We start from the raw sequence: 17437 nt of genomic DNA, 5'->3' as shown, positions 1-17437 counted from the left end.
ACACTACATGTTCCTATTTTGTACATTATTCACAAGTGAGCATTCAATTTCAATTTTCTCTAAATACGTAAGTGAAAATATATTCATGTGGAAACTTGTTTGATTTGTCTTAAGGAATACATTTAAAATATCTATCTTTTATAATTTTTACAAATACATAACTAATGATATTACCACGTAAAACACGCGTTGACAAACGTGGAAAGGTAAATGTGTAGTGCAGAGTTGAATAGAGGGAATAATTGATTGTAACAAATATTTATTTAATACAACTTGACCCACTTTTTAATTTGGGAAGCTCCTCCAAAAGTAGAGGAACCCCAAATATTGGGGAGCTTGGTGCAACAATGAGGAGCCCCATATGAGAAAAGAGAGTGTATATGGGGAGGTCCATTTCCACCTTTGAGGATGCTCTTATGTACTCAAAGACTAAAGTAAAACTATAATCAAACCTGAGGTTAGAGCTGTTCATGGGTCATACCGCCCAATAACCCGACCCATCCGGCCTTTAATTTTAGCGTGCTTGGACACAAAATTTTCTAAAAAATGGGTCATGGGTTGGACAAGCCCGACCCGATTAAGAAAATGGGTTGGACATGGACACGAGCTTTTCCAAACTGGCCAACCCGCCCGACCCATTAAAAATAAAAGATAATAAATTTTCAATTTATTTGTGTATATTAATTGTTTTATATTATAAATAATGATTTTTTTAGTGAGGAAAAATAATAGCATATTTTTATTTAATAAAGTCGAACCTAAACTATTGTCTTTCCAAATATCTCTATGTTGATTAAAACTTGGTTGTGTTTCCGATAGGCGCGTATATTCAAAACACCACTAATTACCGTGTATTACAAGTTACAATAATGTATACATCCAATCTTTACCTCTACCCTTATATGTATTTATTCATTATCCATATATATATTATGCACCTAACTTCAAATTTTAAATCAAGGTATAAGATATAAAAAGTACTTTAAATTGAAGTCATTCTATACCGAATACGTAATTAACAGTTAAAGTTTAGTGTTTCGGCCAATTAGTCCATGGGCCGCCCGACTTTTGACTATAGGGCGGGTAAGGAAAAGGATAATTGACCCATAATTCTGACCCGGCCAGCCCACATAGTCTTAAAGGGCAACTTTTTTCTTCATGACTCGGCCCATGTCCGGACTAAGCCCACATTTGAATAGCTCTACCCGAGGTACTAAATTGAAATTAGACAAACCACATCACCCATATTGAAATTATACCAAATCTCAAGCATCTGTATTAGAAATTTTCTTGGTGTACATTCACATTGGTTTTAAGAAATATAGAGTAATCTACGTAGTATAAAAGGAGAGTTTTTTTAAGCTTTCTGATTGGCTGAGAGATTTTAGGGAAAAATAGACATTTGTTTTGTTAGTGGTACAATTGAAAGAACAAATTAATTAATTTCAATTCTTTTCTTTTGCACGTTTAGTTTAACAAAATTTATATGCATATTCAATAAGTTTTACAAAACATTATACCAAGATTGCATTATATTAATAAAATTATCATTTCAAATCTAATTTATGCACCTCGGCACTTAAATTTTAAGAAATTACTTTACAACACCCAACAAAAATCGACTTTTAATTTTGTACAAATCTAAGTCAACAAATAAAATTAACTTGCAAAAGGAAAATCGATTTTTTTTTTTTGAGAGAAAAGAACAATTCATTAATAGAACGTCATACGACACTTACAAAGAATACTTATAATCGAAAACAAATCTAATGGAAACCAAAGAAAAATAATTTTCTTATAAACTAGGGATCTCAAAACAGCATCTGACAATTCGTCTCATCCTATTATCGCTATCTTGATGTAGCTTTTGAGGGATCATTCTTTTGATTTATGAGATAAAATTTACCTCTGACTGGTTCCAAAGATCGTTGATAAATTACATTTACCCTTTGAAAGAACACGCTGCAAACCATCAACGAACTACTCTTGATTATATTACTGATGAAACTAACCCCACGAATAAATGGAAAAACCCCGAAATAAGGGACGGAAAAACGATTCTCACCAAAAGGGAGACTTTTATTAAATAAAAAATAAATATGCATACTATTGATTGAAATTGGAAATAATTTTGGGGCTTACCATCGATCGATTGATAATCGATGGGAGCCCCTTGTATAATATGATGGAGGCTAGGGTTTTTGTAGAGAGAGTTTTTTTAAAGAGAGAGAGAGAGAGAGAAACCCTTATTTCTTGCGGAGTTACTATATATGATACTGTATAATTTTGAAAGAAAATCGATATTTGAATACGAATAATATAATGTGATTTCAGATTATATATAATATACATTTTATTTGTGTTTTTTTAAGTAGTTGTACTCTTCAATCTTTCCAGAGTAATGCATTTTTCATACCTGGCTTAATGTATTTATAAACGTGATGTTTACTTTTTGCACGTTTCTTAGTAAAATATAAAAAATACCCGTGAATGTTTTGCACGAGATTAAAACTAGTTACTAAAGTTTTCGAGTCTCTCAAGTGTATGATTTGGAGTCCCACGAGCAATGATCTACCCAAATTAGATAAATTTGATACATTTGAAAAATAAGAAATAATGCTAACGTTGATAATTATAAAGACCTTTTTATGTTTTAACTTTTTGAGTGTCTCAATTATTTTTGTATGTTTTCATTTTAGATATATAAAAATTTTTTCTTCTCATGTACGAGTACATGTTTGTTCACCTTTTGCATTTCTCAAAATACTTCTCAACTTTGCCCTTTTTTTATCATTATCATTAATAAAAAGTCATACGACATTTACAACATATGCCAAGCTCAATCGGATACAAATCGATTACAACCATAGGAAATAAATTCTTGTTCAAAGAATGAAACACTGCAACAAAGTCTCTATCATCGATTCGCCGCAAAAGACTTTCATCCATAAGAGGGTCTCCAAATCTTTCTTGATGAGTATTTATTTCTTCTGCCGTGATTGATTGTCCCTTTACCCTTGTTTTGACTAAAAAACAAACGTAAAAAATTGATTGGGAGTTGGAACAAAGGGAGTAGCAATATGAAATGAACCTGTTTGTTTTTGTAGTGAAGTCGAAATCAATCTAGATATTTTTCAAAGGGTCATCATCGTTATGTGGATGTATTAGTAAACGCAAAATCTCACTTGAGATTCCCTCAAAAAAAAAAAAATCTCATTTGAGATTATTTTTGTTTTTCTACTCCCTTCTATTCGGTATTTTCTTCCCCTTTGATGTGGACACAAGATTTTAGGAGATGATTAAAGAATGAATAAAAGAAGATGGTGGGTTTTGTAAATTGAAGAGAGGAATGAATAATTAAGAATTAAATAAGAAATTGTGAGTTTGGTGGGGTTTGGTGATAGGAGAGAGGGATGAATAAAATAAGAGTAAAAGTTGAGTGGGGTTTGGTAATTGGAGAAAGGCATGAATAAAATAAGAGTAAAAGTTTCCAAAATATGAAAGGGGAAGAAAACCTGAATAATCCGTTTATAGAAATAGGGAAGAAAATAGTGAATAAGAGGGAGTATTTTTTATCACAAATTCTCATTAAATACGAACACTATCCGTCATAAGCTGGAGACGGATAATGTCCCTCTTACAAAATGCAAATGGATAGTGCAAGTGGGTGGGAAATGGATATCTCAGTTGTCCTACTACTTGCATTTTGTGAGAGGATCACTATCCGTCTTCAGCTTGTGACAAATAGTGACCATCTTCAATGAGACGGACTGATTTTTTATTTACATGGTTCATTTAATATTAAGTGCCGTTATCATCGTAGAATTAAAACAATTTTAAACAACTATAAGTCTATAACACTAAATCAAGAAAATGTTACCCACCCAAAACATTTTTTATATCAATTTTCACTTCAATAGTTTTTGTATAAAAACCGTTTTGACTAAGGTAACTTTCACCAATCACCTTCCATGATTAGTATTAAGGTCTTTGTTATATGATTTTCAATACTCCGTATTATATTACTCCCTCCTATTCACAATAAACCTCCCATTTCATTTTAGCACAAAAATTAAGGAAACACACTACCCCACCATATAATTAAATTTGGACCACACAAATACACTACCCACCATACAATTAAATTTGGACCACACAAACACTTACCAAAAAAGGAAATAAGGAGGTTATTGTGAATAACCGAAAAAGAAAATAGGGAGGTTTATTTTGAATGGGAGGAAGTATAAAATAATTTTACAGAAGACATAAATTTCACTTAAAATTAACTCTTTCTTTCCTTAAATTTGCCCATATTTAATCAAGACTCGTTTGTTAAGAAACCGATGATAGTACCACTAAATAAACGTGCAAACTTCTTGTGTTTTTGTGTGATAAACAGTGGGAAGAAATTAACTTTTAGTAATTATATCAATTTAACAATAAAGTTAAACAACTTATTTTGGGACGGCTGATTTTTCGGAAAATTCACGTGATACCCTTGAATTTGCCATTTTGTACGTGATACCCAACTTTTAAAGTTTGTGCACATAATACCCTCCATGTTTAATTTTCATGCACAACATACCCTTTTTGTCGCTATAAAAAAACTCAATTGCATATAACTCCTAGACCGGAATTCAGAATAGGCCAATTTTTTCCTAAAATGATTATCTCGTCATAATCTACAATTTGAGGAAAAAAAAAAATTGTCGACTGACATTTTATAGGTCTTTTTTTAACGAAAATCTCAAATCAACCATATCTTCGATCTTAAATTTTCAAATGACCATTTTCGTTTTATCGATTTATAGATCTCAAAAAGGTAATCAATATGGGAAAAAAAATTAGCCAATTTTGATTTCAAGTCTATGATTTATGCTCATTTGAAAATTTTAAGAACGATAAAAAAAGGCACGTTGTGCTTGAAAATCAAATATCAAAGATATCATGTGCACAAACTTAAAAAGTTGGATACCACGTGCAATATGGCAAAGTTCGAGAGTAGCACGTGAATTTTCCGCTGAATTTTTAATAATATGTATCCTAAGAATAGAGCCGGACATTGAGCCGAGTCTGGCTGCCGTGGCTGAGAAACGTGATGGAGCAAGCCATGTTGTCAAATGCTTGTCTTAAGTTAGGCCCAAGCCCCCCACGGCTTGGATGATTGGTTGATCAGCCGGGTTGGGTAGGGCTCGCGAGTTGGGTAAAAGTTGGGTGGGTCAGGTCGTCTGAGTTAGGCTAGCTCGCACTTTGTCCACCTTTACACATCTTAGAGTAACTTAGGAAAGTAGTAAGTCTTCATTAATACGATACTATCCGTCTTAAGCTTAAGACGGGTCAAGTAAATACCACTTGTGTACATAAGAATGCATAGAAAAAAGTAATATATTTGTCTTATATATATACACAGATGGTATGATACTTGACATGTCTTAAGATTAAAACGGATAGTGTCCGTCTTAAATGAGAATTTATGCTTGAGAAAGTTTACGGAAATATGGAAAACAAAGTATAAAATTTCTTTTTCTATTTTTAGCGAGATATTTAATGTGAAATTTTCTTTTATAAGAGTAAGCTACTTGAACACGCCTACTTATTATGAACGAAGTACGTATTAGAAAAATCGTGTAAGACTTATTGCAAAATCTTATATATATATATAAAACTGGGTTGAAACGCTGTGGATGCGCCACGTGGCGTATTCAACCTTAATTACACGCATTAATTACAGTTAATTATTAAATACGAACATAATAAATATTGCATAATTACACGCATTAATTACAAAATTGTAGGCTGATTATTACTATGATATTTTCAAGACAATCTACTATCTTAAATGTATCTACACTACATAGAAATATGCATGTACATATGAATATACGATGTCTAGGTGTTGAAAATGTGTCAACTACTAATCCCTTATTCATATTCATTAAATATATTAGATGCATTGATAATTTGATAAGGTGCATGGCCCTCAAAGTCGACATGCATATAAATATGGTGTTCTAAGTTTTTGATTCTCATCACATACAACTACTTTTTTTTTCTCCTTGATATTATAGTTTAACAAACCTATATTATTCAAGATTTTCATTCTTTTTTTTATCATCCCGATATTTTTTAAGCTACGAAGATACAGAATGGCAAGTTCGGGGAAAATAACAAAAATGATTATACATGAAAATAGGTCGTTAAATTGACGATGAGTGAGAATTCAATGTTGCATCTTTAGGGAGTAGTGAAATTATGCAACGGGTGTATAGGTAATAATATTTTTTTTTTTGCAAGAAAATTATCTCCACTTTTATTCATCCAAATATGGGCAAGTAAAAGGGGAGTAGTCTTACAAAGCTATCCACTACTTTGGCAAGAGGAGCCAAAAGTCTAACTATTGAGATGTTCTACAATATCATTATAAACTGTGTCATTACTACTAGCAAGCAGTCGAACACCAACTATATATTTGATATGCTTGACAAGAGTAAGCTTGGGTCGTTCCTTTCCTTCAAAAATCCGCTGATTGCGCTCATGCCAAAGTAAATGAACAGTAGCTGCAAGCGTACAAATGAACCAGCTGCAAGACCAATGTTTGCTACGTTTTCTGCTGCTAATCCAGCCCACTTCCCGCTTTAGAGACATCCCTGCCCTATGAATTCCAATCCAGACAAGTAACTCGTTCCAAACAACTTTAGCATAGTCACATCCAAAAAACAAATGAGACTGATTTTCCTCAGCTTGTTTGCAAAGACAGCACCTATTAGGTAAAGCCATGCCTTTCTTTACCATGTTATCAACAGTAGGAAGCTTATTGTCAATGGCCAAAGAGAGAGTTAACCTGTGAGATGGAATAATAACAGGTCTACTAAGCAACTTGGCCCAGCTCACTTTTGGATTTTTAATTCTGAGAATGTCATAGGCTTTAGAGAGACAGAATCTACCATTACTAACACAACTCTGCAGTAGGGTCTTGGCCTGTTGCACACTTCCTGCAAGCTGCAAACAGGAATCTCTAGCCTGTAAGATCCCTTTTAGACTAGCAGGTAAACGTTCATTGAGAGATAAAGTCCAAATGTTCTTCTCTTTGAATGTATAGTACTTATTCCAGGCTATCCAGAGACTATCAGCTGAAGCATCAAATTTCCAGACAGGCTATAGGTAATAATATTAATAAATGAAATTTTGTTGATTATTGGTATCAATTATATTAATTATATGTTGGTTTTGACTATTGCATTGCAAGGATAACTGCTGTTTTTGAGCGCAAAGGATAAGAAATTGGTGATGATATCACTAAAAAAATAAGCGCCTATTACTACATATTTACTTACCACCCAAAATGTATGTCCACGTCTTATTCACGCCCTTTTAATTTGCATTTAGTGATGAACACATCGAGTCTATGCATTTTTATTTTTCCTGTTATTCAATCACGAAGAATGCACGTGAACAACAACCCGGCCGTTAAAGACACAAAATATCTTATCTAGCTTGGTAGATTACTCCCATTCATTCATCGTAATCATTTATTTACATTTAATTTAAACAAAAATGCTCATCGCAAAAAATATAAAAAGTAAATAATGGGACGGAGCGAGTATAAAAAGACTCAAATAAAATGCAGAGTAGTATACAAATATATGGATTGTTGCGTGCGTTGACATAAAAACAATTACGTTTTTTACTACTCCGTTATTATTAGTCCATGGAGAATAAATGACATGTTAGTATGCCGAAATCAGAATTGGAGTGCCCAATGTCTTTCATAAAGTCTACAACTAATTATCAACCTTTTAATTGGAGTAAAATTTGGTATTTAGTTCGTATGTAAAAATTAAAATTAAAATTATCTTATACTTTCTATAAAGTAGTTTATATGATAAATGTAAAATATATACATTTGCATGTAGTTTTATGCATATACGTTCTTCGTCCCGGTCAACTGTTATCCTTTGATTTTGGTACAAAGACCAAGAAAAGAGAAGGGGGTCAATAATAATGATAAGTAGACCAAATTGAGATCAAATTGCTCATCAAATGCATTTCTAAAATAGAAAGGAAAACAATTGACTAAGATACTCTAAAATGGAATAGGATAGGACAACAAATAACCGAGACAGAAGGAGTAATATTTTAATAGTATTAAAATTAAAAACATACAAACAACTCCCATTGATACAGTCATTAATTACAACTATTTATTAAATATGAACATAATAAATACTGTATAAATCTCAGCAAGTTTTAACTATAGTTCAATAAATGTTACGGTTTTTATTAAATTATACTTCGTTCCAAATAATTGACGTTTTTTTTACGAGGCAATACTTTGAATTCAATTTTTAAAAAAATACATTGGTTGAAAAATTATAAAAATTACACCATAATTTTCTTTACGGATAGAGCTTTAATATGAGTATACGATTCAATATATTATGTTATATATTTTAAGAGATATTGAAAAAAGAAATGAGTGTATCGAAAAGTAAGAATGACAATTAAAAAAGAATAGAGAGAGTATTATAACTACGATGATTTGATTCTAAATTTAGTAAAAAAAAAAAAAATTAATAAAAATTCTAAAATGTAAATACATATAAGATTTTATGAGGGCTTAAAAAGTGTGATAGCGATCATGTATGTACACATTGATAGATAGTGCATTTTTATTAAATATTTTATATGTATTTTAAAATACTTTGATGTTATATCTCAAAAAATTATACTTGAGAAAAAGTTCAATCTATTTTATTTATAAATAAAATCTTAAACACCATTATATATAATTGTGAAAAAAAAACTTGCAACTTTCTTATAAATATGTTGAACCATATATATTTGATACATAAGCATCATACGTTATACATAAAAAAAATGAAACAAAGAAGCATAAAATTGTATTCTCATCCTTTTGAACAACTATTAATTGATCATTTGAAAAAATAACGTATGGTGAAATGATCTAATTTAAGAACTTAAAGTTGATTGTTATATTATTTGAATACATTTTATTTTAATTAATATGATATTAAATATTACTAATATCTATACAATGTATATGGGAAAGAGTAATAGAAATTCGACATAACGAAAAATATAGAAAAAACTTTATGTGACATGTATGTTTTTAACAATAGTAAAATTTATCGCAAAAGTTTTTATATGTACATACTAAATAGAAGAACATATCACGAGCTCAAGTGAACATAGATGATATGGTAACGAGAATGTATGTGTCATGTGGCATGACATCCACATGAATATTCACCACAAAATTAAAGATATTAGACATTTGCGTGATAAAATACATGAGGAAGAGAAAAAAGATAATTCTTTTTCTAAATATTATCGTCAAATAATCATTGTATACTTATTTATAAAACATTGATCCCACAGAATAAACTAAGCTTATTACTTATAATATATTTATATGGAGTATGTATTTTATTTAAAAGTTAAACCATAAACACTAATATTTGAAAAAAATTAATCTATTTCTATTTATGACTAAAAATATAAAATGTCATATATCAATTCTAATATTATTTTTTTCAATTATAATAATAAAAATATTCAAACAGGCCGCGCGAAGCGCGGGATACTACCTAGTGTATTTATAAACATGAGATCGTTGAACAATAATGCAAATGAGACATATTTCGGAAAAGAGTAAAGTACTGTATGAATTACTTATTTATAATTATTAATGTGAAAGTTTGATTACTTTAATTAAGCTATAGGATTGACTTAAGTCAAATCCGATCCACAATCGTTGCTAAAATGCAGGTCGGCAATCTTGGCATTCTGCTCTTATCCTATGTTTGGTTCGATCATCTGGCACTGACCGTCCGTACTCGTTTATGATTTATTAAAATGAATAAAACTAATAAAAATGGGAGGTGTAGGAAACATCGTTAGATTGGCCTCATTTGTTTGTGATTCAGCTGTGAACCTACTAACACAACAGCGAAATGTTCTTTTAAATACGACGGAAGAAAATGAGATGTGACCGAAAACGTATATGGGTAAGCGTAATCACAAATTCTTATTTCAGACCGTTATTATCCGTCTTATTCATAAGACGAGTCGAATATGTACCATATTTGTGTGAAATGGGCCGTCTGAAATTGCATGTGGGTTTGCTAGCTTTTGACTTTTTTTAGATCTAGGGCAAGTAGTTGGTAGCTCTATCTAATATTTTATTCACAATAACCAAATGTATTTGGTGTGGTGGTTGCTCACCTCATCCCTTAACCATGAGGTTAGGGGTTCGATCCCTGCCCATGGGAATGGAGCAAACTCTTCGGCGACGGTGGACACCCCGATTTACACCAAAAAAAAATATTTTATTCACAATGATATGAAGTGAAATAAATGCACATTGTTTCATAACTTCTACTATATCAAACATCACAAATTATCATTTTTTTTTCTCCAGCAAACAATAGCTTCTTTCCTCCATCAAACAATATCATTAGTTTCAACATTATTCATCAAATATAATTTTCTTTAATTCCTTACACAAATACTCTAAAGTTCTTCAAATTTTCTATAAATCTGTACATTCAAATCCACGAATATCCCACTTTTTAAATCAATTTATTAATTATCATCTTCAAAATATTTATTAACAATTTAATAATAAATAATTACAAAATTATCACATTAAAAACAAATATAATTTCGAACTTGTGCATGTATTTTCAGTTAATTGTACAATATGTTACCATTCACATAACCATTTCATCATGGTAAAATGGTCATATATTAATGGTATCAAAATTATCAAACACGGGGACAAATACGAACACCATAAAATGTTGACATATTTCAACAATATGTTATCATTTCTATACATTTTTAACATGGTAACATATAATACAAACTCATCAATTCTTTTTATTCATCACCTTCAAGGCTTCAACTATACTTAATCTTCTCTTTCTACAAATTTTTTTCTTAACTTATCTTTATATTTTTTATTCGGTTTCATCAATTTTGTGCACTAATTAAAGAAGTTGGGATTTTAAATGTTGATGAGATTTATGTTAATAAAGTGTTCAAAGCGCGAAAGTGGTAATTAAGTCCCTTAACTTTGTTTATATTGTGAAATTAGGCCCCATAAGTTTTATTCGGAGTAATCAAGCCCCTTAAGTTTCACCAATAGTGAAATTCAACCCCATTTTTAAAATTTTCACAAGAATTTTAATTTAAAACATTTTATATTGTATTAAACAATTTATTAAATAATTAAAAATTATTAATTGCAACTTTATGAATTTCCACTTAGTTTATTAATCATTGAAGAACACTTTTATATACATATATAGTAAATTATTTTATAATTTATATAATATTCATACATATATAATAACTTGTCTATATATTATAAAATTCAAAATAAAACAACTTTCAATATTTAATATAAATATAAAAGTTCTAAAATTATAAAAAAAAATTATATTTGATAAATTGTATTAAAAAGGATTTTAATATAAGAATTTGATGAAAATTAAGAAAATGGGGTTAAATTTCACTTTTGGTAAAACTTAAGGGGCTTGATTGCTCCAAATAAAACTTATGGGGCTTAATTTCACAATTGAACAAAGTTAGGGGGCCTAATTACCACTTTTGCCGTGTTCAAAGGAAACATGATTTTTCTTATTTTTCTTTAATTTCATTACCTATTTATTTGATTTGTAAATATTTATGTTTAGAACCTAAGGGCTTTGGTAAATTAGAATTTTTTTTTATTATTGTTTTGCAAAATTTGTTTAATTCTGGAATAGATCTTGAACATTCATACAAAGAGATTTACAAATCTATTAATCTTTTTTAGATAAACACTTACATAGTAACATATTTTATTTTATTTTCACTATCTTTCATGATTAATGTGTTATTGTTATGAATTTATATAGGTATTAAAGTTTCAAAGTTTACAACTAGGATGAAAGTTGGATAAGAGCTCTTCTAGATCTGTATAATATCCACTACTTTTAAGCATATATCTTCTTTGAGTTTTTCAAAGTGGTCTTTGAAGACTTTGTAACCCAAATAATGTAATATGCACCTAGTTGTTGTGGCAATTTTGTTTTCATTCCCATTATAATTTCACATACAAAATAAGAATCTTGTGTGGTGACATAGTAAGGTGCGTTGGTCACATTTTTGTACCTTTTATAATGTAATATGTATCTTTTATATAATTGGTAACATACTATGTTTATGTGGAAACATATGCGTCATGCGTACAACAATATGTTCAGATAAAAAGTTAATAAATTTAAAATAGTCTCATATATGTTTTTAGTGGACACATATTATACCAAAATGAATCTTCCAATCATGTAATCTCATTTGCACTGTTTGTAACTACATTAAGAAATATTTGTCTTTTTATATAATTGGTAACATACCATACTTATGTGGAAACATATTTGCCATACATATAACTACTTGCTCAGATCACAAGTTCATAAATTTAAAATAGTCTCATTTATGTTCTTAGCAGGCACATATTACACCAAAATGAACCTTCCAATTATGTAATCTCATTTGCAGTATTTGTAACCACATTAAGAATTATTTGACTTTTTATATAATTGGTAACATACTATGCTTATGTGGAAACATCTTTGCCATACATATAACTACTTGTTCAGATCACAAGTTCAAAAAATTAAAATAGTCTCGTTTATGTTCTTAGTAGATAGATATTAAACTAATATGAATCTTCCAACTATGTAATCTCTTTTGCACTATTTGTAGCCACATTGAGAATTACTTGAATTTTTATATGATTGGTAAACATACTACGCTTCTATGGAAACATCTTTGTCATACATATAACTACTTTCTATAAAATGGTGACAAATAGTTCTGTTCAACATGTTACCATTGCTAGATTAATATGTTACCAGTTGAGAATAACATTTTCTGTAATATGTATCAATTTCAGTTCAACATGTTACCAGTTAAAGATATCGTGTTAGCACATTAATACACGAATGTATATTATGTTAGCATTTAAGTAATCATATGTCACCATTTCCTTTCAATATGTCAGCACGTCAGTTCAATATTATAGTTTAACACATCACCACTTTAGTTCAACCTACAACCATTTTGAGTAGAACATGTAACCATATCAATATACCCAACCAAAATGGTTCATATACATCATAACTGGTTACATATTCACCAAAAGTCATAACATAGATCTAACAACAATCAAATACAATATTTTCCTAATTAAAATCAAATAATACAACGGCTAGCATTAGCAGAACTGTTAACATAACCGAAAATGGTCACATATTATAATCATCCTTTTATCGTTAATATTGAGGTTTATATAACCCAACTGGTAACATAATCTTCCAATTTGATAACACATATCCAACAATAATCAAATACTACTAATTTCCTAACAAATATTAAATACAAGTTCTACCATTTCTAAAATCGTTGCCATATATAACTAAAACGGTCACATTTAACTTGATATGTCATAATTATTTATTCAACGTCTTAACAAATTGTTCCACATGTTACAACAGCGACAAAATTTTGTAAACTCGTATCATTTTAAAAAATTTATGCCTTCTTCTTCTTCACTCTGACCATGCCTTTCTTCTCTTTCCCCTTATACTGTATACTGGCGAAAAAATTCTGTAAACTGGTATCATTGTTCATGTTATTGTCATATCTTCCTCCAAACCCGACACAACATAAACCTGACATAAGAATATTGAACAATTAAACACCCAACATTTTAGGGTATACTTTTTGGATCTTGCCTTCCTCTTACTAATATCCATGTATTATGAAGGTAACAAATCATACAAATATGAGATCAAACGCTTACATGTTTATATATTCATGTAAAAATAATTTGTCTATGCAATATGTTACTATTATTACGTAGGAAACAAACTCAATAAATAAAAAAAATCATCAAACATGATAACTATTCAACTATAATTATGTCTAACATTCTGTCCACAAATGGTAACATATTATACAAATAACTGACCATTGATACATATTGCACAAATTAATGAATATATACATTCGTCTTACATTCATTATTAATGGACGAAAACCACTTTGACATGCAATAGTAAGAGACAAAATTCAAACTCATCATATTCATGCCCAAAATTAAAGTAACCTTGAACACTTAGATCAAATTACAACAAATAAATCCAAAATTAAAACAACCTTTAACACTTAACTCAAACTAAAAAAAATGAAACCCAAATTAAAGTAACATGATATGGAATACATACTGCTGGTTAGGAAATCCATTTTCTTCTTTCCCATTGATCTTGTTGATGATTTTAGAATTTTATGGATTTTTTATTTTTATTTTTAGAGAGTTATGAGGAGAGAAGATAGAGAAGTGAAAGAAATGAAAGAGAGAACCGAGAAATGAATGTGGGGGACATGAAGGAGGTGTGTGGCAGGTGAAGAAGTAACAGAATGGTCAATTCATAACAGTACTTTGTCTATTCTAAAATATTATTAAATGCCAACTAACATCAGTACTCGGCCCATATTCTCAATTTGGTATCAAATATGACCCGTCTTATTAATAAGACGGATATAGTTGGTCTTAAGTATGACTTATTGAAGCATAATACTCGGTAGTGTTTTTGGGCTAAATGGAATGGACCGAAAACATATATTGGTAAGCTGGCTCTTCATATGGCTCGCTTCCCCATCTTTCATAAACGCACGAAACATATTGACACTTGGCCTCTTCTTTCAGTTTACCTTTTTTGTTATATTCAATGTCATATAGTCTTCTTCTAATTTTTACTCGTAAATTACTAAAATATTTCACTTCTTTTACCTACCTCGTGATCGCAATCATTCAGTGAAAATTTATTATGTTACCTTTGATCTGGGTTGGAGGAACTAATATAAGCTATGTCGAGATCACAAAACGTGTGAATAACAAAGTAGGAGTATATATTAGTCCCAGTATAAGATCAGTGGTACAATAATACAACGAAAAAGTATTGTTTAAAAAGGGGACTGCGAAACGTTGTCGAGGTTTTAAAAAAAAGACGTCCCTTGCCAGCTTTCACCCTCTCTCTATCTCCCTCTTTCCTCTCTTTAGTTATTCTAAACAAAAAAAACAAAATCCGACTCACTCCACCCCACGGCCACCGTCTCACAACCACCACCACGACCACCACCGTTAGCCCTTGCTCTCTCCCAAATTATTCCAACTTTTTAATCGAATTCAATGTCATCTACATTTACGAGAATTAAACGTTAGATAAAAAAAAGAAGTTTTCATAAAAAAAATATAAAATAACCAATTAAATACAAAATTAACGATCGAAATGTAATTAGACAATCCTGTTCGGACATTGAGTTCCAACGTCTGTGGCCAGATAAGACGTTGAAACTCAACGTCTCAGCCACAACCAGACGACCACATTTATCGTCTTAGCCATGGCACGACGTGCATATTCAAAGTCCAGTAGGAATGTGTACAATCAACGCCCTACCTTCACACAGACGACTATACTAAATGTTCCTACTCATACCAGCCGAGCACAATCTTCGTCTGAACCCATGTAAGACGTTGGGATTCAACCTCCATCATCACGTCAGACGTTGAACTCCAACGTCCATGACCAACACCAACGACGTCAATCCTAATCTACAAATAATTAATCAATCCTAATCTACAAATCTAACAACAATAAAGACGACCAACAACAACAAATGCATCAACATTTACTAACATAATCCCGAGTGCGAAACGAATTGGATTGTAATTTTACAAATCTAACCTAATTAAAATCAATTTATATAACCAAAATCATAAACTAATTACAGAAATAAAATCGAAATATGCTTACTTGTGGTGGTCGGTGTTGGTGCTACGGTGCTGTTCGTTGGTGGTGGTGTGTGGTGGTGATGATTCGTGGTGGTGGTGGTTGTCGATTAGGAAATTGAGAGAGAAAGAGAGTTGAGTGAATAGTGATTGAATGAGTGAGTGATTGAAAGAGAGGGCAAGAGGGATTGGTGGTGGTCGTCGGAGGGTGGCGAGTGTGGCGGTGAGTGTGGTCGTCTTGTTTGGTGGTAGTCGTGGAAGGCGGCAGTGAGTAGACCTGTCAAAACTCGACCCGACCAGAAAACCCGACCCGTCGACCCGTTTTTTAAGGGTTACAGACCCGATTTTTTCGACCCGCGACCCGTTTGACCCGAAATCGAAATGACCCGTTATTTTAGGGTTGAGACATTAAAATATTAATATTTATGTATGATATTTGAAAAAATAGTTAAAAAAATATTTTTTTTATCACTTAAAACTACAAACACAACTAAAAAGTTAATTTTATATAACTTTTATAATATTTAATACTAAAATAATTATTAAAAAAATGTAAATGTTGAATATGATTAAAATGTTAATTTTAAATATGATTTACATTTTTAAAAAATATTTTTTTAATTAAAAAAATTGTTTAAAAAAGAAGTTAGAAATTATTTCTTGACACGTATTCTGACCCCAACCCGACCTGTGACCCGTATAACCCGACCCGTATTCTTACCAGATCCTGGACCCGACCCGCCCGACCCGTTTGACTGGTCTAGCAGTGAGTGTGGGTGGTGGGTTTTTGGTGAAAGAAGAGAGAATAGAGTGAAAGGGAGTTGAGTATAGAGAGGAAAGGAAGGATATGGAAGTCTTTTTTATGAAAAATGTCGACGATTCGTTATAAAATGTAGACGACGTTTCACAACCCGGTTTAATTAGTAGGAAAAAGACGTAAAATGATGAAGTAGCATATGCAGACGCACGTTAGGTGTAGCACATGCTGCACATACATACTCGTAAAATATTGCATGGTTTTTTAATCTCGTACTGTAATTAATAAGACCTATAAAAGGACAGCTTTGAAAGCCATATCTGCACAAGGTAACTTCACAAGTATTATCTTTTTTTGAACCATAAACACACATACATACTAGTTTAAAGTTTAATCTAGTTTATGCACAATGCAATAAGGGAACACTAAGTCTCCCTGACAAGTATATTGGTCGTCCAAGTTTATAACGGGTCAAATATCACACATATAAGTAGATAAGACAAAATCAGAGTACCAGATTAGACAAAATATTCCCATAAGCAAAGGGTACTGCAAATCAGCAAAAGATAACAGAGTATCAGGAAAGTTATGGATCACTCGAAAAGGTAGCGAAAGCAAGCCGACAAGATATTGGGTTAGGGATCAGCAAACTTATCACTTACATTGCAAAAGTAAATGGGAAGGCACATAATGTTCAAGATGAAGCTAGGTTTATGTTGGTTGCCATTCAAATGGCATCGGAAGCTACCCGATTTGGTTATATTGAGCAGGCCGTAGTCGATGTTTTCCCAAATGGTTTTAATCCTGATGACAATGTC

General features: G+C 31.2%; 2 protein-coding genes and 1 long non-coding RNA gene across 3 annotated transcripts in view; 1 reads left to right on the top strand and 2 right to left on the bottom strand.

Annotated features, from left to right (window-relative positions):
* Positions 1–6390: 6390 nt before the first annotated feature.
* On the bottom strand, positions 6391–8176 carry LOC141648728 (uncharacterized). The gene is made up of 2 exons (XM_074457448.1): positions 8164–8176; positions 6391–7130 (listed from the first exon to the last, which is right to left on the bottom strand). Exons 1-2 carry the CDS (start codon positions 8174–8176, stop codon positions 6391–6393), a joined length of 753 nt encoding a protein of 250 aa, XP_074313549.1.
* Positions 8177–13495: 5319 nt separating this feature from the next.
* Positions 13496–14462, bottom strand: LOC141645946 (uncharacterized). Its single transcript, XR_012545239.1, has 2 exons — positions 14298–14462; positions 13496–13742 (listed from the first exon to the last, which is right to left on the bottom strand). It is a non-coding gene; the product is annotated as an uncharacterized LOC141645946 (long non-coding RNA).
* A 2888-nt stretch (positions 14463–17350) lies between these two features.
* The window catches only part of LOC141648727 (uncharacterized), a 6998-nt gene continuing 6911 nt past the window's right edge, over positions 17351–17437 (top strand). The window contains exon 1 of the mRNA XM_074457447.1: positions 17351–17437. This exon is cut by the window's right edge and continues 152 nt beyond it. Within this exon, the coding sequence (XP_074313548.1) occupies positions 17351–17437 (87 nt within the window).

Source organism: Silene latifolia, chromosome 3 (genome assembly GCF_048544455.1).
Source record: "Silene latifolia isolate original U9 population chromosome 3, ASM4854445v1, whole genome shotgun sequence".
NCBI lineage: Eukaryota > Viridiplantae > Streptophyta > Magnoliopsida > Caryophyllales > Caryophyllaceae > Silene > Silene latifolia.
Note: the sequence above shows the minus strand (reverse complement) of the source record. Positions and strands in the feature narration are given on the sequence as shown.